This window comes from Aptenodytes patagonicus, chromosome 6 (assembly GCF_965638725.1).
Source record: "Aptenodytes patagonicus chromosome 6, bAptPat1.pri.cur, whole genome shotgun sequence".
Lineage (NCBI taxonomy): Eukaryota > Metazoa > Chordata > Aves > Sphenisciformes > Spheniscidae > Aptenodytes > Aptenodytes patagonicus.
Genome location: NC_134954.1, coordinates 67,657,291 through 67,683,212, shown reverse-complemented (window position 1 = coordinate 67,683,212; position 25,922 = coordinate 67,657,291). Strand labels below are relative to the sequence as shown.

Below are 25,922 nucleotides of genomic sequence, written 5' to 3'. Positions count from 1 at the left end.
CGAACGGGAGTCTTGTATGAATGAGAACTACACAACCCCCCCGTTACTTCTGACTGCAACACAGTTTCTCTACTTCCACCTCCTCTGTACTTGTTTCCTATCAAATTATGAATGTACCATATTGCGTTATCTTTTGTAGTCCCCGTTTGGTCTTAATTAAAGTGTAAACACTAAAATTATTTTTAAAAACCAGAACTCGACTCCTGTTTGTGACACACGTAAAGATGTTGGTGCTAACCAGTACTAGTTCAAACATATCTCGGAGCAGGGGGATTGGCCTGTATTGGGTGTTTTTGTTTTTTCTACAAAGGTTGTTTATATGTAAGGGAAAGTCTATTTCAAAGGTTCTGTGTATTTTTTCTAGATGTGAAGTATTTATAACTGCTTTTTGTACAGCGATCTGTAAAGTAGATATATTTGGGATATTTCTAGACTCTACCGTTTCTTTAGCACATGCCTGTTAATCTTTGAAATATCGTATGATCAGTGTTAATATTTTGTGCAATTTGTTATACTTTAAGTGATTTCCTCTGTAAACTTGCATCGTCTTTTTCGACTTTTTTTCGATTGACACATCTTTCGTAAATAAAACTTCTCTTGCATACGCGTGCCTGAAGAGGGGTTTTTGGAGGGGGTTGGTGTGAGGCGGTAAGGGGGGTGCCGTGGGTACAGCCGAACAAGCGGCACAGGAAGGGGATCAGCGCCAGAGAGCGAATGCGTACGGGACTGCGTGCAACCGCCTCCCTTTCAACCCGACTGGCCTCCCGTCCTCCGAGAATAATGCATGTGGAGATAAGAGTCAGTCATTTAGATGAGTTCGCGACACGGCGACTTAAAAAGCCATTTCAGCTCAACTCAGACTCTCCACTTGCAGATAAGGCTGTGAAACGATCAAAGAGAAATACGCGGTTATCCGGGGAGGAGAGACGAGCCACCTCCTCAGGCTGGGTTACAGCAGGGCGAAAAAGACCGTCCCGGCACCGACGACCCGGCCGCGGCACCCCGGCCTGCCTCTCCCCTCCCCTCCGCCGGGGCGGGCGCTGCCCGCTTCCCCGGCCTTCCGACGGCTCCTCGCCCCTCCCGCCGCCTCGGCCCTGACCCGCCAACGGCTCCCGCCGCCTCAGCCCACCGCGCTAACGGCTCGCGCCGCCTCAGCCCGCCCCGCCCCGCCAACGGCCGCCGCCGCCGCCTCAGCCCGCCCCGCCCGGCACGCGGCTCGCGCTGCAGCCCGCCCCGCCGGCGGAGAGGCGTCAACGCGCCCCGGGCGAGGGCTGCCGCAGCCGGGTCCGGAACCGCCGCCCGCCGGCAGCGAGCGGCGGGGTGCCGACGCCCCAGCCCGGGCGTGTGTCCGCGGAGGAGGCAGGGGACTGCCGCACCGACACGTACGCCGCCACCACGCCCGTCCCCCTTTTTTACGCTTGAATTCCCTTTCAGGGGGCCTAGGGGAGAGGACGGCGCCCGTCAGAGCGAGGGGCCGCGCCTTCCCTCCCTCCGTTCCGGGGAAGGTGGGCTTTGCGGGGCGTTTGGGGGAGACGAGCGACGCCCCGCAGCGGAGCCGTTGCTCTGTTCGGGGCCCGGCCTGTAACTCCCCCACAGGCGCGCTCCGCCAGCCACCTGCGGGCTTCGGGCGGGTGGGGAAACGGAAGGGGCTGGGGCGAGCCGCCGCACGGGGCCGAGTGCCCGTGCCTCGCAGCCGCCCCCCGGGGAGCGGAGGAGGGGTGAGCGAGCCGCCCCGGCGGGCAGAGGGTCGCGGGAGCCCGCCGCAGCGCCGGCCCAGTTGGACGCCGAGTTGGCGACGCGGGCCGGGCTCCGGCCTGCGTGCGGGGCAGGAGCGGGGCGTCCTCTCCCTCGCTGAACTTTCTCTTCCCCTCGTCTCCGAAGCGCGCCCGGCGAAGCAAGGTGCGGGGCGGCTGGCGGGATCCCCGCCCCGCTCAGCCGGCATCACATGGTGCTGGGGGAGGGAAGGGGGAGCCGCCCCCCCAGCTCTCGCTTCTCGTACAGTTTCTTCCAGTCTCAGCGCTCAACTCCGGCGAGGCTGGAGCGCGGCGTTGGGCAGGGCGGGAGCCGGGCGGGCTCCGCCGCCTGCTCCCGGGGCGCCTCTCCGCAGCGGAGGCGGCGGGGAAGCGGCACAAGTGCGCGGCGACTCCGCTGCCTCCCTCCTTCTGATGCCCGTTCGCGACTGCACGCCAGCCCGGCGGCCGCGGCTCCGGGAGGATGCGGCTCTTCTTCCTCGCTGCAACTTTCTGGGGATTGTGCCTGGCTCCAGGTAAGGCGCTCCGCGCCGCTCCGCCGGAGGCGCCTCCGGCGAGCCCGGGCTGCCCGGCACCGCCTGCAGCGGCCGCGGGGAGTCTTCGTCCCTTCGCAGCCCCTCGACAGGGCTGGCGCCGGGCGCTCAGCGGGAACCCCGGGGCCGCGCACAGCGCGGGGGGCAGCGGAGCCCGCCGCCCTGCCCGCGGCCCGGAGAGCTCCCCGCCGCCGGCGAGGGCGCAGCCCGGCCCGGCGTCCCCGGCGCTGGCCGCCCGCGGGGCGAGGCGAGGCGCGCTCCGCACGCAGCACCCGGCACTGGACTCGGAGGATGCCGCCTGCTGACCGCCAGCGCCGCGCACGCCAACCCTAGGCGGTGGGTTGGCGGTCAGCCCCAGCGTGGAGCAGGCTCGGTCCCGCCGCCGCAGCGCTCCCTGTGGAGGGGAGACGTGGGCTGGGGGTTCCCGCCGCGGGACGAGGCGCTCGCTGCTCCCCGACGGAGGCCCGGGAGCCGCCGCGCTGCAGGCGCGGGGCCCAGCGGAGGGCTGGGAGGAGCGGCTCCTGGCGAGCCGCGCGGAGCACCTCGTTTGCGTGATAAAGGAGGGAGGTGAAGGATGCTCCGCAGCTGTAATTGTGCATGGCAAAATAGTAATTAAATCGTTTGTAATTAATTAGTAGCTAAGTAAACCCGTCGGCACAGATAAGAGCCGAAGCGTGTCTATTAGCCGGGTTGCTTTCTCCGGAGCGCGGATAGTTTTTAGCCCGCTGCGCAGAGGGCAGCCCCGGGGCCGGGCTGGCGAGGGGCAGCGGCTGCCGTGCCGTGCCGTGCCGTGCCGTGCCGTGCCGTGCCGTGCCGTGCCGTGCCGGTGCCCCGCCGCCTGCTGGCGGCAGCGTCCCCAGCGCCGCGCCGGGGGAAGCAGGGCCGGAGCGGCGGTACAGCCGCCTGTCCGCCCCGGAGTCCCCGCGGAAAGGAACCAGCTTCCTAACCAGGTGCTGAGCACATAAGGCATAGCCTCAGCTAAGTGGGAGACACGGGTTTTTTACGTTGTTTTTGTCAAAGTCGTACTTTGGCTGGGCTGCTGTGTAGTTACGAACAGCAAAATGCGAAGAGGGAAAGATAAGGACGATTTCTGGCACGTGTTGATTGTTTGGTTTTTTAATAGTATTACCATTATTATTCTGAGCAAAATTCTGTCTGTTCCAGGTTTGGGTTTGCAAATACAGTGCTACCAGTGTGAGGAGTTCCAGCTAAATAATGACTGCTCTGCTCCAGAGTTCATCGTGAATTGTACGGTGAATGTTCAAGATATGTGTCAGAAAGAAGTAATGGAAAAAAGTTTTGGTAAGAATTCAGTAATTATACTTCTGTTTATTTGTGTTGGATGGCATTTGTTGGTTTTGGCTCCACCCATTCACAGTCTTCAGCTACAGATGAATCTGGCATTCCTACCTAAAGGGACCGGATTCAATTTCTTACACTTCTGAGTGACTTTGCAATGCAATGAAGTTAATAATTTTCCTTTGAAACTGGTGTAAAAACTGAAGGATGCGGGCCAAATGTTGATAAAGCTGTTAATACACAGTCTTATGGGTCTCAGATTTAGTTTCCCAGCACTGGGAAATTAATAACAAGTTAGTTTAATCTCATTACAGTTAATTACATGGGCTTTTTCCCCAAGAGATGGAAGAGCATTAAATTAGTAATTCCCTCCTTTCTTTTATTTACTCTAGCAATTCGTATACTCTGAAGGTTCATCTTAAGGGAAGGAAAGTGTAGTCATCTTTGCTTTCATCCATAGAAGAAAACATCAAGCAAAAGGGAGAGAGGGATAAAAAGAACATTTTGGGGAGTTTGGGGGGGAGAGGAGGGCACAAATGGATATATTTGCCATATTCATTTTCTCAGTCTAAGGGGGCTTTTCCCTTACTGTAACTAATATTAAGTTAGCATATTTGGAGATAAATGTGTTCAAGAGGGAGCTAGCTGTGATTCTGCTTCTCGCCTCTATTGCCTTTTGACAATTGTCTATAAATTGCTTTTTTTTATTCAGCATCGTGGAAGGCATTTGAGATTTAGAGAGAACTGTCTCGGTGTTTAGACCACCACGTTGAGTGAGTAGAAGACTACAGCTTTATTAGGGACTTGAGGGCGGGGTGGGGTGGCAAGGAAGCGTGTTTGTGGGAGTTGGAGTTGGTGTAGCATCCTGCTCTTGCTGCAGACAGCCGTTCAGACGCTGGGCATTGAAAAGGGCAAGCTAGCAGTAACTCGCTGGTGTGCCTCAACGCAGATGTGACCTCTGTACCAAGCGGTAGGCTCAAGGAGCAGAAGGCAGGCTGGGACTTCAGAACCCTGATTAAAGGGGAAGCTGCTCTCTGGGGTTGCACATCTTGCAACTGAGGGCAACGCTTTAGCGCATGGAGTTTACTGATGTAAAGGACTGTTGTTATACTGTTAATATAAATCAAGCTGTAGTCTGTCCTTTCTCAGCAAGTCCTTCAGTAACAGCAAAATCCTCCTCTACCTAGCAAACGTGTGCAGCTATCCGTCTTGAACAGTAACATTGGGTCTTTGCATTAGGAAACTATTCAGTAGAATTTTCGAAGTGCTTCTCAATCGGCTGGTTCTGCTTGTGCCGGTAGTTTCAGATCACTACATTAGGAATTACAGAAAAATAGTAAGAATTGTTGTTACCTGTCAACAGTAGCTGAAATGCTGCCACTTTTGTTTCGTCCTGGGTAACACCATCCAGTGACTGTATTTCTGTAAAATATTTAGCAGCTCTCCAGTGTAGAGAGAAAAAAGCTATATGTTTAAAGGAAGATTAGTCTCTTTCAAGCTATATGTTATTGGAGTATTTTATTTCAAATTTACTTGGAAAGGGTGGTGAGGATGGGAGATACTTACGGCTTGCTTGCAAGGTACTTTTAAAGTCTGAGTATCTCTAAATGAATGTTTGAAGGCTTTGCTCTCTGCACACCGCAGCTTCTATAGTATTTTAATAGGTTTGAATGGATGCTGTGGTGATTCAAAGGGCTATCAACATGGTATATAGACACAGACAAAAAAGTCAGTTCTCATTTAATTCTTAACAGTTGTTTGGTGTTGCTTGTTTGTTGGGGGGTTTTTTAAAATACCTTCCCTGGTTCCTTCACGTTTTCATTTCAGTACAACCTCCAACTGTATCAGCCTTCCAGAAATGTATCTGTAATCTTTCCTTCAAGTGAAGGTTGGAAAAGTGTTTCCAGTCAAGTAAACACCTCACAGATTAAAGTGCAACTCTTCTGGATAAGTGGGCTTGCACGCGTGCACGCACACACCTGCGGATGTGTTATGAGACAGCCACTTGTGTGCTGCCTGTGTAGGATGGGATAGTCAGCTGTGCATCTTTTCTCAGAGTAGCAGGCAAGCCTGCAGTCTGGCCAGTGTGACTGTGGCACGTTGAAAATGCAAACTGGAACTGTTTAATAGATTTTAGACATACACTGATGCATAACTTGTCCTTACTCCTGTGAAGAAGTTGGTTTGCAATATACTAAATAAGGAGCTCTTAAAAGAAACTTCTGGGTGGGGTGTTTTTTTCTGTGCAATTTTATATTGTCTCTGAGCAGATCCTTGGATTTTCCCTTTAGGAGGTAACTAGCATGCTGTGCATAGCAGGCACCACTGTTCTATTTTATTTAATTTACTTCTATAAATGCAGTTCTTACTCATTTTAAGCTTAGAGATTATAAATTTCAGCTAGTGAATAAATTTAAATTTTTAACCTAACTATTCCAAATTGAGTGAAATTTACATTGCAAGCTTAGTTTCTTTATTACCCTCGGTCACTTCTAGAGAGGATTGGTTGTAAAACAGAAATGATTCAGTTCATCATCCTTTATTGGTTTTTTTCCTAATTGATATTTAAATGTGTGTCATATAAATGCCTTATTCTTCCAAGTTTTATTTAATAATTCATTCTACTTCTACCAGTATATTTCATAACTTGATTCTTTTGGTTGTTGCTTATCACTGAAAGCTGAAATGTTTCAAATATTGATTTTAATTTATAGTAGACTTGAGTTTGAATTTTTAACCCAGAATATGAAAGATGTGAATTTGCATTTATTTGACAGCACAATCTCGTAATTAGAGTTTTTCCTCTTGACTAGATACAGTCAAAAGACTATAATTTAATTTTTATAGACTAACCCATTTTTGTCCTTAATAAAATATAGCTGTGTCAGTGAGCAAAATGTTACAAGTTCTCCTAAACCTTATTTAAAAGTTAAATGCAACATTTTGAGATAAAGTTCATGGTCTGAATCAGTAACCTATTGATGTAGTCACCCTTCCTTTGCAGTATGCATTAATCTGTGTGTTTGTTTTGCTATCAAGGGGGTCATTGACTTACATTCTGTGGTGTGCCTTATAATATAGTCCCCAGCGTGTAGCCAGTGACTTTTTTTTCCTTACGTATCTGTTAGTATTCATTGAGTTGTGCGATGACAGCTCTATGGTTCAGCTTCATTTCGGTATTAAACTTTCTATAAACAATGCAGTGGAGAATGACGAGACTGTGCAGGTTGGGGTTTTTTTTTTCATTTATGTTGTAAATAGTTCCTCATGCCTGATCATAGTTAAACAAACCTCTCCTCTTCAGTTGCTATAAAATTAGGGTTAGTGCTCAGAACGTTATCTCAATTTCTAGAGAACCGATCTTAGGAAGTACTTTTTGGCTTCAGGTGAGAACTAACAGCAGCATAGGCATATTCCTAACCCAGAGCTTAAAAAGTGGCTGTTACTGTGACAGCCTCTGACGTGAGTAGCTAAGAATGCAGGTGTTAATCACTAATACTTTGCATTGCATTGGCAGGCATGTTATCCCAGCTGTTTGTAGTATCAGGTAGAAATTTGCTCCGTTGCACAACTTAAAATGAATTGAGCAGTATGTCAGCACGTATCTGATTAAGCGATTATGTGGAACTAGTATAATTCTGCCTCCCCTGCAAGCATGCACTTTGCTATGGCAGTTTATATTTCAGTTGCACTTTGGGGATCTGTCAGTGCACAGAATTGGAGACTTTGTCAAGTAAATGACAAAATATTTTTCTCACTTTAAGCAGAGTTGTATTTAAAAATTTTGCTAGAACAAGTTTTATGCAGTTATGTTAACACTCTGTTCCAGTGGGAGATACAGAAGGACAGGACAGTATTTTGCTTGTGATGCAAAATCTTGCAAACTAATTTGTTAATTTAATCTTTAAAAAAAAAAAATCAGTGCTTTCTTCCTTCAGAGGGATGAATGGTGAGCATGGGAAGTGGCACTGAAGACTACACCAAGTAATTTTTGTCCTACAGAAGTTAACGTAAGGGATACATTTCCAGTGCATTCTTCAGCTGGCTGAGCAGCTGTTTGATCCTTTGTCAAACATTTCATTTACACAGTTTTCAAAGCTCTTATAATAATTCCACTTGCAGATACTTTGTGGAAATACCCATGGCAGATTCCCCTCTCCCACTTGCCTCTCTCCTTCCCATCTACAAACTTTTAACTTAGAAATCAGTGCTCCTTCGTTTTTAGAATATATGTAGGAACAAAGAAATCCCACAGTATAATGGGATCAGATAAGACATCTTCATAATACGTAGATGAGTATATAATGTATATATGCTTTTATACATATATCATAGAAAACATACTGATAATGAAGTTTACCTTTTACTGAAGGCAAGAGCTATCTGAGTGTTAAGGCTGATCTAAAACCTACTCAAGGCAAAATGAAACTTGCAATGTGAATAGATCAAAAAGGAATAAAGCATGAAGGATGAGACAATCACCCCAGAAAGGTAGCCAGTCTAAATTTCTCAGAACTCACTGTAAGTAAACCTGCCCATGTTTATGTTTTGAACAATATACCTTATGCTCTAATGTAGTTGCAAATGTACTTTTACAAATTTACTTTTGCAAGGAAAAAAAAATGATCCACAGTAGCAAGACTGATACTTTAAAATGTCTGTCTGTATAAAACTAAGATTGTTTATGAATTTTCCTTTGCAAGTGAATTGGGAAACAACCTCGTTATTTCTATCAATCTGCAATAAGAAACTTGCTTATTTGTTTGGTTTATCAATGGTCCTTTTAATGTATTTACACAGTATATAATCCTGCAGTGTAATTAAAGCAATTGCTGTAATGGTGTGCTTAAAAGTAGTGCATGGGAACATCATGAACAAGATCATCATCTCACTGTTGAACTATAATTTTATTTATTTATTTATCTAACTCTTCTCAGTATTGGTTTCCCAGTCATTTGTTTTATCAGGCAAGGAAAACAGTGTCTAAGTTGTGTGATGAGTTGGCCTATGTTAAATTCTTTACCTGTGATGATTACTTTTTTTTAATCTTACTGTGTTGCTGCCATGATTAAGTTGCTTCATGTATGGCCGTTAAGGATTACAGAAGCGCATACTTTTTTCTGTTTTCATGCATAGCATCCATTAGTACTAATACTAATTGCATACTTGTATCAAGGGACGATTATACTCTGGTGTACATTTATTGACAAAATGATTAAAACAGCAAACAAAGTTTAATGTCTTCAGAATCACTGTAGGCATTAAAGTTTTATAGGTAATAGCTGCATCCCCAGTATCCATTTAGAAACAGTAAGAAATATCCACTGAGCTGGCAGTAGATTCTTTTATTTTCTTCTACACTGTCTCTTTTGGTCAAAGCATATCAACATACCTCAACAGAACTTTTGATTTTTTTTTTTTTTTTTTAATCAAAGTAAAACATAATATAATAAATCTTTACTGACAATTTAAAAAAAAAAAAAAACAACAAAAAAAAACCCCAAAACTTGGCATGTGACAGTTGTTACCTATAACATCATATCTCATGCTACCAGGTGCCCAATGAAATGAAGACATGGTAACCAGTACTGGAAACATGCAGTTCATTTTTGATGCTGAATAAAAGGCTTACAATATCTGTTGTTAATTTGTACTGCATGCTGAAAACTTGGAGCTGTGGATGTATTACCATTCAGAAACACTTTTTCAGATGCCAAAGCTGTTTTCTTACTGGTAAATTCCTTCCAGTCTTTGGGCTGCTCAGAAAACTTCCAGCCACATACGGGCTGAACTGAACTAAGTGCGTCAGCTAAGGAGAAGTTACAGACAGCATGTAGTAGATGATAGCTGTTCTGACTGCCTTTAAATGTAGAAAAGCAACAGCGGAGTTAACAGTTCAAGCAGTTTATGGCTTGAAAGTCATGACAAAGATCCAAGTGCAGAAGTGATGAAGGGCTGTATTATTTTAAGGAAGTTGTGGTATCTGGTCCAGTGAATTTCATTTTTCACAGGACATGGACAATAGCTTTTTATGTTATTCTATTTCTCAGACTTGTCTGAAAGGTATACAAATGGATTTTGTGAGGATACAGTGCCCACAGCCTGGTGCCTCTTAAACCTCCTATAAGCGTTTCCTATTGCATTTCACACACAAATGAGTCTGTTTCCAAAAACTTCTTGTGTCCTGACCCTATCACTTGTCCTAGCTCCCAGTGACCTTATCAAAACATTGGCAAGCACGTTTTAATTAATCCAAACTGGTTTCATTTCCATTTTTCCTTTGTAGTCTGGATATTTTTTTGGAAAACTTAATATAACCTATTTTGCCAAATTACCAATGAGTCTTTGAATGTGGAAAAAGTAATATAAAACCCAGGCAAATCCTACTAATCTACTCTGAAGTAGAACAGGCTGCAAAACTGTAAGCATGAAAATAGCCAAAGATATGAAAGCTGAATGGATTTCAACGGTAGTGGCATGCAAGCATAAACGTGTGAGCCATTCCATTGAAATTGGTGAGGACATTAATTAGTAGGATGCAACAAGACTATTCACATGTAAAATTATTTATGGGACTTATTACAAGGGTATAGTATTTTAACATTTGTAAAGGCATAAGGACTGTGGCTTCCCAGTTCATTTCAGCAGATGAGGATTGTCAAGAAAAACGTTCATACACGATTCTGAAAATTAAGTTCACCTCTCTTGCTGGAAGGTAATGTATGTTTTGATCTTGATATCCAAGGTATTTACCTACCTTTGTACCAGGAAAGCACAGATGATGGAAGGCTGTGAGCCAGCTTTTTTTGAAAGATTGTATGTTTTAGTGCTTGGCTGTAAGTCCGCATTTGTGAGCAGAGAAATTAATAAGGACAGTAGAAAACAAAAGAATTAGATATGCAGGTGGAGGCTGAGCTTTGACTTCTGGTTTGTAGCCTCCTGTGGCTTTAAAAATTATTTGATAACACCACCATTAGCAGCTGTACTTAACTTTCTCAGCCTATGCATTTTAAGCAGTTTAATGCCTTGCTTCTGCTTTGTGATACTGCGAGCAATGACAAAGACTACTTTGTGCCGTTATTTACATTATTAACAATGCAGTTTTGATTCATATTTCCAGTACCAGAATTAGAAGGCATGACTTACAAAGCAATACCATGGTAATCTGAACCCTTGTCCTCGGTTGGTCAACAATTGTCCGGTTTTCTTCTAAGATGATTTAATTTCTGCGCGATGCCATGTCAGTTAGGGTCAGAAGGAGAGTGAGGAGGCCGGTCTTCCATTATCAAAAGCCTCCTATTAGTTTCTGCAAAAAAGTGCAACTTTTGAAAAGTGTCAAATATATGGAGGAGTTATGATGATATTGAGTAAGTTTTCATAGAAAATTATGATGAAAATATGCTAATTCAACCAGGTACAGTTGGGGGGGGTGTTTGGTTGGGGTTTTTTTGGTTGTGGTGTTTGTTTGGTTTTTGTTTTTGTTTTACAGAATTGTATACTCAGTAAGAGCCTGATGGCATGAATATGCTTTTATCTTGTCTACTGAATGCATCGAAGGAAGGGGATAGGGATGAAATAGCTGCAGTCCTAAAATGCAGGATTAAAAATCTGGAAGTGTGTGACGTAGCTTTGCAATAGACCTCAAGTCACTTAATTTCAGTACCTCTGTTTTTTCATCTGGCAAACACTGATCATGGTTGCTTACGGTATTTAATTAGCTGTTTATAAGGTGATTAGTAAATCTCATGATAAAATTTCTGGCAAGGTGCAAATTATTTAAACCACTCACGAGCTCCAGAGAGAGAGTTGAGAAGACGAGGATAGGAAGAGTTAGCGTAAAGTGAAACACAGAGGACGTGGTTGGATATGGTTGTACTTTACACTGGCTTAAACTGTTTTTTTAACAGTGCATTTATAGTCATAGATGAAAGGATTTGTGTTGGGGAAGCTTAATTCATACTTTAAACCAATAAAAACGTGATCTGACAAAAACCATAACTGTGGGGAAGCATAATGTCAGAAGAATGATTGCTTTTCAACATTCAGTCACTTTATAAGATATTTAGGACCTTATTAGATAAAATATTTTTAATCACTTTCTCTAGAAAACAGAGAGCAAATCACAATAGGACCTTTTGCAGTCCTGTAGTTTGCACTGTATGATGTATGTGAACAGGTACTAGCTAAGGAATAGACAATTACCATAGCAAAACCACTGAAGGCATAAAACCTAATATGAAAACTAAAAAACATTATTTAGAAACCTATTTGTGTGTAGTCTGTACCCAATTTTGAACATTACTGATACAGTAAAATCCAGAAATAGTCACATGTATATTTTATGTACCTCAGAAAGGGATATTAATTGTTTACGTGTTGTTCTTGCTAGTGTCAGTTCTCATTCTAGATTTCAGCAGACATCACAAAAAGAGCTTTTGTAACTCCTACTGCATACTGAATGTCACTCAAGTTGGAGGGTAAGCAAGTGACAGTTTAGGACAAGAAATAAAGGATGAAATATATAATCGAAATCACAAAGGAAGCATGGATAGGCAGACAAGACATCAAGTCTAAGCACAACAAGAAGGAAAACTTGCAGATTCACCGAGACCAGAAAATTGAAAGTTTCAGTGAAATAAGATAATCGGAACTATTCAGGACACTAAAAAAAAAAAGGGGGAGTGTCAGTTCATATACATGGCCCTTATGTTTCTCTTTACGAACAACAAGATTGAGACAACACCCAAAACAAATCACATACAAATCATGAAAGCATGCTAACGCTAGAGCTGGGACAACTGTTGGGGGCTTCTTATGGGTTGTGTGTGCCACAATATGAATTCTCCACTGTTGGCCAGTTTTCTGCCTTTTGCTTGGAGGAGATGGGCAAGATGGAGCGCCAAATCTTAGAGTTGCGTGGAGAAAGTCTGCTGAAGTCTTAACAACATGCCTCAAAACTTGTCTTGATCTGCCTGCTAACTTTGAGTTACTTATCTTAAGATATAAAGCTTTTCTACATGCCTGAAGCTGTGGCTCTGTGTATGCCTCCAACTCCTGGTCCAATCTTGAAAAGGCGGTTTTGTGACTGCTCAAGGATGCCTTGTTCCTGGACCCTAGTTGGGCATAGACTGTTTTCTAATGCTCCGAAAGATTTGGTGCAGCAGGCATACTCAGAGTACATGCAGAAGACTTTGCTAAAGCAGTATTTGTGGAATGAGTTGCAGAAGACAAATCTGACTTCATGCATGACAATGAAATCGGGTATGTACAAAAAACTGTAGCAAAAGCTTTCTTTAAAAATGAGGAGTGTCGGTCATAGCCCACGAGATAGAGCATTTGGCTTGGAAAAGTTGGTGTTGGGCTAAACAACATCATCTACTTGACGGGAGTCAAACTTACAGCTAAGAGCTTTGTGGCCGTGAGGCCATAGACTGTGCTGGGCTGAAGCAGAGGGCTGCAATTTCCTGCTGAGGTGTGCCATTGCAGAATGCAGTTTCAGAGTAGTTGGGTCATAGACTGGGAAGGTGACTGTCTTTTTTAGAAATTAGGTCACTGATCTCGGAGGTGGTATCCTAGTTGCCTATTTTGGCTTCGGAGACTATGTATTCTGCTGAAGGACAGTCTTGAGAGTACAAGTGCAAACTGAAGTTACACACTGCTAGGATTATGGCTAGCTCTTAAGTTGGAGAGTCATGCTTAGACTTGCTCTTTTTTGCCTGTACCTGCTACAACAGAAGAGTTGGAGGTGCCTAATAAGATCATTTTCAAGCAGTTAGAGAAAAAGCTTGGATCTTCTGGTGCCTTCTGCATACACACAGTGTAAGAAGTAGGTGTGATGTCACCTTTTTTGGTTGTCCTAGTAACAAGTTAAGCTGTTATTCAGGAGAACATGTACTGGGCTCTGCAGACAGGGTAGGTGGAAGAACTCTCACTTTTGGATTTGAATAAATTGTAGCATGAATTGTTTGTTGCTATCAAGACTGAATGCACCTGCATGTGGCCACAACAGAGTGCCAGGGTGCGGATGCACAGGCCTGGACTGCAGCTAAGCAGGGGGGTTGAGCTTGGCAGTTGGAGGGGGGTGTGCGTAGAATGGATCTAGGTGAGAAAATCAATATTACAAGCAGGAACTATAGAAAAGCCTTGAGATTTACACCATCACTTCATTGCATGGAATAAGGCAGAAATCCTGCAGAAAGAGTAGTTTGGGCCTTGACACTATCTAAATGTATGATCACATGTGGGGCAGAGGGAGGTGTAACGATGGGCAAGCTGCTCAGTCTAGGAGTACATTTTCAATGCCCAATTTAAGCCCAAAGCTTTTTTTTTAATAGTTATAGTAGGTGTATGTGGAATGAAAGGGTGTGGAATATTACTGCATTATCACACAGGTATTCTAGCCTTGTGTACTCCCCTCTCTTCTCAAAAGTACTTGTATTTGAACTACATCATCAGCCAACCCCACAAGCCTTGAAGCCGAGATGAAGAAAAATAATTGGTCAGTAGTAGGTACTTCATGTTAAAACATCATTATAGTACCTACACCTATGCATAACCCACACTGCTGTCGCGGGGCTGCTGAATCTGTGAAAATGGACCAATTATTTGGTACTCATCCATCAAGAGATTAGGCAGTAAATATACTAATTGTATATTAGTAAGTATACTAATGGAGCGCTAGTGTAAACTGTTGAGGGTAGGTAGCTGGGAATGACCCCACCCCAGTAAAAGCGGAGTGTAAAACAGGTAGGCTCCTTGCCTAGCCACCAACTCAGAACAGTCTGAGGTAGGAGAAAAGCTCCCAGAAAGGTTTGCAATTATATTTCTAGGCGATGTGTTAATGAACATATCAAGCTGATTGCTCAAGCAAGAATATTCGGTAATTAGCAGTTACGTCTGTGGTATGAGTCTTACGAGGCAGATAACCACTTTGAAGAACTGTCTGCAGTTCAGCCTGCTGGTGGCGAATGATGCGGGAAGATCTCAGAAATAGTTTCAGAACTGGCTCAACAGTACAATAAACCACTGCAAGAGAGGAGTCTGAGGAAAGACATCCTTGAGATATAAAAGCGATTAATATCTAGAGATAATCCAGACGGGATGCTGCTGTCCTGTCTGAACTCAGTGGGTGAACTGCAGTAACTGGGGTACATTAACTTGTTTGCTGGAGCAAGGAGGGTAGTGTCACTGGCATCAAACCATCAAGTCAGTTGTACTAATTTATTTCCTACCACAATTAAACTGGAATCACAATATGATAGGAAGAAGATTTTAAGAGTATCTTTCCTGCCTTTCTTTAATTCATACTATTTAAAGTATCATTGCTTTTTCACACTCATGGTTAAAAAAAAAAAAAGTGAAGTCATGGCTGAAGTGTTCTTAAAATGTCATTCCTGTAGTGTTAACATTCTCTCTTTTTTCCATCAATCTGCTATGCCTGTTTCATTGTATCTTGCTGTAAGGATGCTGCAGAATTAGAGAAAAACCACAGCCTTTCTCTGCTGATCAAGTTTAGCTCATACCTGACGCTTCGTAAAAAGCACAATTAGTGTATGATAGCAGCTGATTATCAGCGAGCTCAAAAGAATCTATCAGTACTTAAAGAAAAAAACTTGGATGTGAAGGGCATGTCTTTAGCCAAGTAGCCATTGAAAACCTGACAGAAGTGCCGACTTTTTTAATTACGTAAGGAATCTTGTTACAATTCAGATTACTAGAGCTGGGAATGGGAATGAGCAATCATTTGGGAGTGGAATTTCCGATTGTAAGACATATTTACAGAAAAGCCACAGAAGCGTTACAAAGGGATTTTACTACTAGTTAGATTATTCTCTCTGTTTAGGCATGAACATGGTCCATCTGTGCATGAAACTGAGTTGTAAAATTTTGGTCTGTGCAGGAATATTGCGTTTTGACTTCAAAAGGAGCTCAGGATTATTCTGTGGAGTTTATCCTGGAGAGTAGAGCTGTTGTAAACACATGGAGTTAAGCTGCAGGACTTTGATTTTTTTTTTGCAGGAGAGGTCTCCTAGAGTTGCCTGGTGAAAACCATGCCTCGGAGGGCATTATCTAATTGTTCACAGCACTGAACAATTCTAGTCTCCTAGTCTATGGGAAAATTGCAAAGTATATGATGTTTCAGGGACCTAAACTAATAAATCACTAGTTCAAATTGTGAACAGGGCTTTGCAGAAATCTTGTGCAAAGGAAATGGCAGGAAGAGAGTGACCTATAAAACAACAGGAATAGGAAATCTGCCAATGTCAAAAGCTTTTTAGAGGCTTGGTCTTTGAGGGGAGAGTCGAGGTTCACTGGTGTTCATATGGAAGACTGAGGAATGGCTGAGTTCGGTGAGTGACTGTAGCTGCAGGGAAGGAATCAGTGATGAGGAGATGGGTGGGATTAGAGATGGAAGGACAATCGCTGTGCCTAGTTCCGTTGAATACAGGATTCCTTTCTGAAGAGGGAAGGGGAAGGAAAAAAATTAATCATAGCCATGGGAAGGGTCATGTCTGCCTCAGCTCTTGGAAGACTGCAGGAGGAACATGGACAAAGCACCAGGTCTTTGTGGGAAACATCAGCTGAGAATTCGGTATTGTAAGCCTATCAGTGGCAGCACAGTTGAGGCTCCTTGACAGCAATGGTTTGTCAACAGAGACAGAGCTCTATTCTTTTTGCAAACTTTAGTAATAAAGATTATGCCTCTTGATCTGTGCGCCTTTGCTGTAACAGCTAGAACAGCCTGTCGCTCCTCTTCCTTCTTGAAAAAAGGCTCTACCTGCTGTGTTGGTTGATTGAAGCTCACTGGAGACAGAGGAAGATTTTAACACTTGACTTGAGGGCTTCTCTTCATAAGTTTAACTAGACAGATAGCCTTAAAACGTGTTTCAGAGTTCAGATTTGCAGAGGGAGAACACAAAAAAGGGAAACACCTGCACTGTTGGGACGGCAGCAATGTTGTGACAGTATAAAACAATTGCTTTAATTAAAATTCTCTGAAGACAGGAAATCCTTTCTAAGCATAACCCAAACTAACGGTGTTTTGCTGCTATACACAACACTTAGTAGCGCAGTGGCAGTCGCTACTGCAGCGGTATCTACTGGACTGCATAGGTGCCGTAGCGGTTATTTCCGAAGTCCCTGGGGACTGAACAAGTATCTGCAGGTACTGTAAGTGCAGAACCTACAGGTCATATTCCTGCTTCACTCCCTCCAAAAATACCCCCCTTGATCGCTGTGTATTTAAAAACATTCTGGGACCGTGCTACAGTGTGCAGAGGCACCGTTCTCCAAGGGAATCCTGCTCCCGTGCCCTTCAGAAGAAAAAACTTTTGAGAATCCCATATTCAAAAGGAATAGTGATTTTATTATCCTTGGAAATATTTACCTCTTTTTGTAACCGCAAGGCAATACAAGCAAGCCTCTGTTACCTATTTATGTGCTTTTCCACTGTGACAGGGGAAAATGCAACTGTGTATTTTAAAGCCTTTATAAACCATTTTAAAGTAACAGCTGTGTGCATCAGAATGGACTTTTTTCAGATAAAAAAAATTTGAGAAATTATAAATTTAGTTAGATTATTACTTAAAATCAGATTAAATTACATTTAAAAAAGGAAGACTTTCAACTCAGAAAAGCCATTTCTGTACAAATGGAAGTTTTTGTTGTGGAGGGTATTAAGCTTCAAAGATGACAAGTACTGAGATTGCCTGGAAAAGTACTACTAGTTTTTCTTTAAAAAAATAAAAGGCAGGGAGATGAAAGTTTTGCTGATAGTCATTCTCCTTTTACTCTTGGTTACTTGTCTCTGTGTGGCGAATGAACAAGAAAAGGAAAAAAAAATGCTCAAAAGACAAATTGACAGCACAGAAAACTGTAATTACTTAGACACCTTAAACAATTCAGACATGTTCAGCAACAGAAACAAAAGTCACTTCCAAACTAACTGCATTTCAGTTATGGCTATTCAAACGGCTTATTCTTCAAAAGATGAAGAATTCTCGTTATAAAATGCATCATTTGATGTACATTATGTAAATCAAGCTTGTAATATTTTTTGGTGCCAACCAGAATCAAATAAAAGAAAAATCCAAACCAGAGTGACTGTGCTGCTGCAGCGCAGAGCTGTTAGCCGTGTCACAGCTGAGGTGTCTGGCTTAATCACCAGCATTGCTTTGGAGACGTACACTGGTTTCGCAACAGTTTTCAAGGATGAATCGTGTTGTAAAGCAAAACCGCGTTCCTATCAAACTAAGTAACCTTTGCTTTGTGTCACAGGAATCATGTATCGCAAATCCTGCGCATCTTCAGCAGCGTGTCTGATAGCCTCTGCTGGGTACCAGTCCTTTTGCTCTCCAGGGAAGGTGAACTCTGTTTGTATCAGCTGCTGCAACACTCCGCTCTGCAATGGACCCCGGCCAAAGAAGAGGGGGAATTCTGGCGTGGTGCCAAGGGCACACGTGCTAACCACCGTTCTGCTCCTTAAATTGGCTCTTTTGGTTTTGTATTGCTAAACTTCAAGCAAGTTTTTTGCCCTGACACAGTTTGTTCTGTCTCCTCCTTTCTTCAAAGGCACTGCAATTATTTTCTGTTTGTTTCCAAATCCCTGTCAACAGCGAGGGAAGTTCAGTAGTTGTGGGGAGAGAGGGGCTGGTATTTTTGGCAGCTAATGCATTCAGTTAGCAGATTGAATTTCCAGTGTGCACTTAATCTCAGCAGCAGGGATACAGAACTCCTGCTCTTTTTGCATAATTGGAAACAAATCCATCTGTGTTACTCCTTTTAAGATGTAGTCAATTCCTCAGTCATTTTAATTTCCATGTTTTTAGGTTCATTGCTAATCGTTAACTTTGCCTTATGAAGTCATACTTGATGTTCACAAAGGCCGTTTTGTGCATCTGGACTGGGCTCTGAACTAGTCTCTAGTGGCACTACTTCCAAGCTGGGCTCCGGTGGTTCAAGACCCTGTTTCTCTGGCCTGCAGTCAGGCTTGGTCTCGTTCTGAAAAGTACTTAAGAAAAATTTGTTACTGCCCCTTGTAGAAGAATTGCGCCTAGACGAAATGAAGAGCAGTGGGCGTAGAGACCGACTGCTCCTTGCTCTGGAGCTCAGGTTGGCTCTGAGAAACTTCTCCTTGTTGGCATGCTCGATTGTCAGGTGGCAGCGGAGGACCTGCAGAAACACGCTGCGGAACTGCTGAGAAGAGATGTTGTACAGGAGGGGGTTCACCACCGAGCTGAGGTAGAAGAAGATGTCGGCGATGGGAAGAAGAGTGATGTACGCTCTGAAATAGGGGACAGTCCAGTCCTGCTTTGGTTTGACAGCAGCCATGATCCTTCTAACCTGGTTTGGCAACCAGCATATTGCCAGACTTGCAACAATCAGTCCTGCAAACAGAAAGAGGAAGACAGAAGTGTGCGTACATGGGGGAAAAAAAACATAAAATACTTAGTATCAGTTCTGCACTTACTTGCTTGACAGCTTTTTCTGCCAGTAGCATTTTTTGTTGGTTGTTTTTAGTAACTGTTACAAGGTCATTGCAGCACATGCTCTGACAAAAGACTGCATAGTGCTTGGATAGTGTTTCTTTGTACCTATTGTCATTTATTAGTTTTCAAAGCGTTCTTTCATTGATATCTGTATCTTTGGAAAGAACGCATTTTTATTTTGGTTTGTGTTCTTACAGTTCTTATGTCTTTCCCTTTACTTTGAAAAACAAACAAAGTAAATAGAACCTATAGCCATATTAGATCAGGCAATACCCAGAAGAGATCAGATTCTTGTTTGTACTTTACAAAAAAAATAATGTATGCATAATAATATATTTCATGTTATTTTTGGTAAATTTCCTCTTACAGAAGATATTTTTAAGTAAAAGTATGTATGGATCTTTTTATGGTAATTAAGATATGTTGGGCTTTCTTAAAAATCAAATTCCAGTGGAATTAAATTATGAATGTAAATGAGAAAAACCCAAGCCTAGTCATGAAAGTGTAAGCAGTTTCAGATTATAAATTATGCTTAAAAATGTGGTATCTGACCATTTTGTATTTATATGTAAATATAAATACATGTTGCTGCATCACTAATGGCATTAAAAAGGGGGTGACGTAAGTGTTGGATGTCTGAAAATTCTGCCTCTGTGGACCGGCGTTCACTAGGGTTGCAGCGGTGATGCCGTCTTCAGAACAGCAGCCCTGAAGGAACGTATGGCTGAACTTGAGCAGGCTCTGTTCCCAGGCAGGAGACGGAGCAGGGGAAAGGCACTCAAATCCTCGCTAGCATCCACTGCTTCTGGTGCACGTAAGCACTGGAAGACCTGACATCCTGCATGAAATACCAGGTACCCAAAACAATTCCTCTCGGTGCTCCCCCCACCAGGCATTACTTCTGAAACACAACACAGCCACCAGTTTACTGGTTCCACTTCGTTTTTCTCTTTGCAGGAAACGTGCCTTATATGAACGCTTAGAGGGAGCAGAAGTTGCAGGTTGGCTTCCCTGCTGCAGAGGCACAAAATAGTAGAGAGTATCCTGATGGTGCACAGTTTTCATCTCCAGTCGACTTTTGTTATATTGTTAATCTCCTCCAGCGTCTAGCCGCCTTTCTCAACAGAAGCACAGAAATGTCTTAATTCTTACCTGTCTAGACTGAGTCAGATTGCCCCCCCCGAACAGATCACTGTAGGAACGCAGTTGTGAAATAGCGCACACTGTTTTTTCAAGCCGGGAAAATGATACTTTGCTAGTGGGAAGACATGAATGTAACGGGGAAGGGGGGCAGAAAAGAGAAGAAAGATTTTTCCTAACTTTGAAACTGCCAGGGCTTAAACAGGGTATGTCCAAGTTCTCTCCACCTCCACCCCCAAGCAAAGAAAAGGTATGAAATGTCTTTTTTCTTTTTTTTTTAAGAAATTAATTTTCTTAATGAAAGCTATAATTACTTTAACATATTTATGATCTCACTGAATGAGCTACCAAATAAAATTTGTCTTTTTGATCACTTGCTTCTGTAATCACTTAATGTGACAATAATTTTGGTAGGATGGGGAAGTAGCGTACCTTAAACTCACAGCACTAGATTAAGAGCCCTGGAAGGCTGTTCTTAGTAGGCAGGTGACAAATGCATTTACCTTTGCTGTTTTCTGTTCTTTAACTACCGTAACTCTCCTTGGTCACAGTCTCTCTATTCTCATTCCCATTCCTACACAATCCCATGCCCCTTTGCTTGGCTGCCCTACTCTTCCCCTGCTGCCTTGCCTCATTTTTCAGCACCTGTTGTGTCTCTGTCATAAGCTGATCTGAATTTTGCATTAGTCCTACAAATTTTCTAGCCTTCAGTGCTTTTTTTCTCTGCTGTCAGCCTAACAAATACAGGGGTAGCAGTCCTCGCACGGACCAGCAGAAAATGAGGAGCCCTGAGCAGTGACTTGTGACAGGCCTTATAAAAAGACGGCGAAGGGATGCTACGGCTCCGTTGTGGCTTTTTCTCCTGTGCAACTTAAACGCAAAGCCCACAAACACAGGTCTGCAGAATTCTTGTCAAATTTTACCAGATGATCTCTTTCAAGGGAAAAGAAAATAAGCTCTATAGTGTAATTTTTATGTTCTTGGTTAGAAATAGGATACTTCAGCGTGCTGATTAATAGTTTCCTAAATTATGAATGCTGCTGTGAAAAACTGAGCAAACAATGCATGCATTCAGTTTTAAAGCTCAAATGCAGCACTCCGAGATGTCTGATTTTTTGCTTGTATCTGAATTCTTTGCCATTGACCTTTCTTTTTAGTTCGAACTGCCGAATGCTTAAGATTCCCCCTTATATTCTTCAGACACTTTTGTTCCAGGGAACTGAATATTTCGTCGTGTGTACAGCAAGTGAAAAATGAGCTGCTTGTGCCCTTGCACAGTGCGGTGAGGTTAGTCTTTTGGGGGGTGGGAGGAGATGTCTGTAAAACTTTGTTGTTTTCCAGGGATGAGTAATTGTTCATTTTTACACTTGAAAAAGATGGTTGTTGATTCAAAGGAGATGCACCATGTAAGTAAACACACTGACAGATTCACAATATCTTTTCCAACTGTTCACACTTGACGTGGAGGTATGAAGTAAACTGAAGTGCATCAGAAGAAAAGCTTTATGTTCGGACCTTAGCATATTAAATAGTTTGACTGAATCACTCCTGCCATCAATTTGAACTTGCACACAGGCTGTAGAAGTTTGTGTTGTACTGTAATGTGCAGAAGGTGCTTAAACAGTGTTGTATCAGCTGGAATGTAAACCAGACTGCATCTTAGAGCAGTGCTGATGCATTTTTCCCTAGAGCTTGCTGCCTGCTAGGAAGCAAACTCCTTCACATTTCACCTCATATCTAACCTTCCCTTCTCCTTATCAAAGCAAAAAAAACTAGTAGCTCCATTTTTTTTTCCATTTTCCTGACTACTGCGCTGAAGTGACACACTAGATGAGAGCAGAGATTTATCTTACATGGAATGATGATGTTAATAAACAAAGCAATGCTGTGGTCCAGCAACCTCCATCACTGGCGCTTGAAATTTCCAGCACGCGTTTGAATCACTCGGTTTAATCATCAAAAGTGCGTTAGACCATGCCAACAGAAGCCAGGAGGCCTCGTGTTTCCTAGTTGACTATGTGTAAGTGAATGCATCTCAACCTTTAAGTAAGTGTTCGAGCTTATAATTCATTTAACATTGATGTCGATATTTCAAGGTAACAAAAAAAAAAAAAGACATGAAAACATCCTTGACTAAAACCATTTTAAAAAGCTAAGCCACAAAACAGCCACAAAATAGTTTACCCAAAACAGGAATTGCCACATTCAACTTCTATTTTAATCTGAAAAAACCCCCACCCCCAAACCTCTTTAAAAATAAAGCATACAAATTTAACAATGATTGAAATTTGGGAATTGTTACTGTAACTTCCCAAAAGTGGATCTTACAGTATTAATTCTTAGTATGTGATAAAGGATCATTTATTTATGTAGTAAAATAAACTTAGCGTTTAAGTGCCAATAATATAAATATGCATTGCTGGCATAGAATAGGAGTTTGGCAGTCATCTGTCCCTTAGCAAAACTTTTTTATTACTCGGAACATTCCTCTGGGCCATAGGGGACCGAGTTAAATTCATTATGAACTTTATTGGGAAGGATTTTAAATACATGCAAATGTCTGGTATAGTAGAGAGGGCTTCTCTCTCCACCCTTCCAGATTTTGCTTGTTCTTCTGTCGAATAGATTTTTGTCTTTTTTTTTTCTGCACCTGAGCACTTAAATCTCTCTCCTTTTATAGTCCAACATTTCCCCTCGATCCTGGCCACTGCCAGCCATCCACAAAACTTGGAATTGTCTACAAAATTATAATTGTCACTAGGAGATGCCAACAACACGCTTTAGTTGGCTGCTGTAGCCCGTTAACCGAGGCTGTTGTGATGACCTCGTGTACATGCTCCTTTGCCTGTGCCACTTAACCCTGACCGCCCTGGTCCGTCAAGGTCAGCCGGACTCTGCTGCTACTCTCATCATAGTTAGCCTAAGCAGCGTTAAACCTCAAACTTTGCTTTTCTGTGATTTAATTAATGGCACAAAGGCAGAATCTCAACATCTGCTTGTAAACTGACATTTAAATGGCAATTGTCAGTGGAATATGAGCATATGGTTACTGAGTTATGAGTCAAGTGCAGGCAGCGATGCAGTCGGTTCAGAGGGAGACTTTTTTTTAGCGCTCATTTCACAATCGCATACTTGGCCCGACTATACTCAAAGGTATAACATGACATTAATGCCCTATGCCTTACTCACAAAGTCTTCCAACCATGCATCAGAGGTATCGGCTCCCAAAAGAGGAAAATACCGAGACCATCCTTCATTATGAAGTTTACTGTCATAGAGCAACACTAATAATGAGAAAAGCACTTGGTCTCTATTTGATTGTGCTACTAACAGCTTTGAAAACACAAGCAAATACACCTCACTTAATCAGGTTCTTGATGGTCGTAATACCAGTCGCTACTAGCTTGGGAGAAGGAGAAAAGCAAAGACTCCAGTCCTAATTAAGAATGTGACTTTCAGGAGGTGGGGTTTTGGCATGTATTTATGTTATGTTTACTATTTTAACCAGGACTCAAAAACCTTGCTTTTCATTAGAAACAGGGACACAAGTCATTAGTTTATTGTCTTTCTAGCTTTTAAGAAAAAAGCCACAAAACGCAGTCTCCAATCACTGAGATGACCTTCCCAACTGCAGATCAATGCAGTGCTGTTTTCCAGCATGTGCAGCTGCTCCCTGCCTCCGCTGCTGCAGTTGTCTGCATGTGAGAAGTCAGCTACCATATGCTTATTGTCTACCGACAATTGTCATTTAAATGGCAGTTTACAAACAGCTGTTACTTTCATTGCTGCGAGTCTGACTTGAAAGCGCAGTAAAGAAACCAACCAGAATGATACCGAATGGCTGTTGGCACTGCTCGGCAAGGCTGTTGGCAGCAGGAGCGATGCAGACTGCACTTCCTCAGCAGTGTTAAAGTGAGGAAGACTGGAGCATCTCAAGGAGGGGACCGTCGTCTCTGCTCTGCAGCCTCAAGGATTTCTTACCAGTGCTGCTTCTGGCAGGTAAGAGTTTGGAGAAGTTTCTCTGGTCTACCAGCAGCTGGGTAGAATTTCAGATCCAAACTTCTGGCTTTTAACAGCTTCTGGTGAATATCTGGTGTTCAGCCACTATCCAGATCAACATGTGACTCAAACCCCTCTATCTCTGACCAACAGCAACTAGCTGTTGATGAGCGGAAGGGTGTGCAGGGGGTGGGAGAGAGGAACACACCTTTTACTACTGCTCCCAGTCTGGTTATTGCCTATCCTTTCATCTCCCTTGTGTTCAAGGTCAGCAGGTTTAAAAGCAAGGCCCAGAGAGGAACAGCGGCATTTCTTCAGTGCTTCTGTGGAACTTACAATGTTTCTGCCTAACTGCCAGAGCTGGTATCTCCACATAAATGGGTCCCTATAGCATAAATCATGTGCTAAAAGGCCTTTGTAGGTCCCAAACAAGTCTTGTGACATTCAGTGCCATTATGCCTGCATCCTTTTTGTGCAGCCTGCCCTCATCATCTAGCTGGGAATCCTCTTGTTCTCCAAGATCTAGAATTAGGATAAAAAGGCAATGAGACAGATCAGAAGGATAATCCTTCAGACACAGTGAAGTGGCCACACTCTTCTTGCCCACACACACTTGCTTCTTGGAACAAATGCAGGAGGCCCAAAGAGGCCACTGCATTCTCTACGGTATCAGAGTGCCCATAAATAAAGTTCCAGCTGACATGCAGATGCAGAGTGCCACACGCAACACAGGCATGAGATAAGCTTACCAGAAGGTTCCTAACAGATCTGCAGGTGTTCCCCTGTTCAACGTTAACAGCATCATTTCGTAGGCAGCGATTCACAGCTGAATCTCAGAATCAAAAGCCTTGTCAATCTGTGTCCTGTACTCTGCGCTATGCCTCCGTTTCTGTCAGCTGTTAACTAGCTCTTTCTTAGAGTTACTACAGGAAGCACCACCGAGCAACTAGTCTATAAAACAGAAGTGGTGGTTTTGCTGCCCCTTCCCCTAGTGACAGTTAATTTCACATTTCCCAAAAATCAATTGCTCAGTCCTGTATTCCGTGCATAGAGCGTCACAACCATCAATAAGGGTTTTGCCTGAATGAGGGCTGCAGTGTGCTCCATGGGCAGGATAAAGCATCTGATGAAGTTTAAAACAGGAAAAGAATACTAATATAAACCTCCCTTTTCCCTCTCAACCACATGCAAGTTTCTTCTGCTGAAGGACAAACATTATAATAATAAGCAGCACATATTGATGTATGTTGAGGTGAATATAAAAATGTATTAACCTGGGAGATAAATACTGATACTGCTTTGTCTGTGTCAGTATTTAGTTGAAGGGACGATAAATTTTGATATTCACTGAAACAAGTCAATACATGCATTGCTACATACATTTTGTATAAGCTCAAATTATTCAGCAACTTTGTTCCTTTTATCCTCAACTTTCAGAATCACAGATTTGCCTTTCAAAAATGCTTCTCTGGAAGGGAAGGAGGCAATAAGTAAGCTATCCCTACTCAGGCAGCAACTACAGGGCAAAGAGAAGAAACAATATGGCCAGTGTGTATCTCCCAGTGATTTCCCCATCAGAGTTTTTCTAACCACCACAGAGATTTGCAGGCTCACTTTGGGATCTGACAAGCGTGCAGCCTCCGCAGAGAACAGGAGTTTCCTCATCGCTGCACATCAGCGACTTGCTGCCTTTGCTGTGCAGCCACCTCGCA

General features: G+C 43.2%; 2 protein-coding genes across 4 annotated transcripts in view; one reads left to right on the top strand and one right to left on the bottom strand.

Moving 5' to 3' along the window:
* Positions 1-1,421: 1,421 nt before the first annotated feature.
* On the top strand, positions 1,422-20,581 carry LYPD1 (LY6/PLAUR domain containing 1). 3 transcript variants are annotated; one of them, XR_012995712.1, is made up of 5 exons: positions 1,422-1,505; positions 2,002-2,266; positions 3,449-3,586; positions 17,861-19,925; positions 20,029-20,581. XR_012995712.1 is itself a non-coding variant. In XM_076343061.1 (4 exons), exons 2-4 carry the CDS (start codon positions 2,215-2,217, stop codon positions 18,094-18,096), a joined length of 426 nt encoding a protein of 141 aa, XP_076199176.1. In that variant the 5' UTR covers positions 1,422-1,505; positions 2,002-2,214; the 3' UTR covers positions 18,097-20,581. The 3 variants fall into 3 exon arrangements, 2 of the variants coding, with proteins under 2 accessions (XP_076199176.1, XP_076199177.1); XM_076343061.1 differs by having other exon boundaries at positions 17,861-20,581; XM_076343062.1 differs by lacking the exon at positions 1,422-1,505 and having other exon boundaries at positions 1,886-2,266; positions 17,861-20,581.
* Positions 18,446-25,922, bottom strand: part of GPR39 (G protein-coupled receptor 39) — a 91,637-nt gene continuing 84,160 nt past the window's right edge. The window contains exon 2 of the mRNA XM_076343060.1: positions 18,446-18,969. Within this exon, the coding sequence (XP_076199175.1) occupies positions 18,446-18,969 (524 nt within the window). The remainder of the gene's footprint in view (positions 18,970-25,922) is intronic.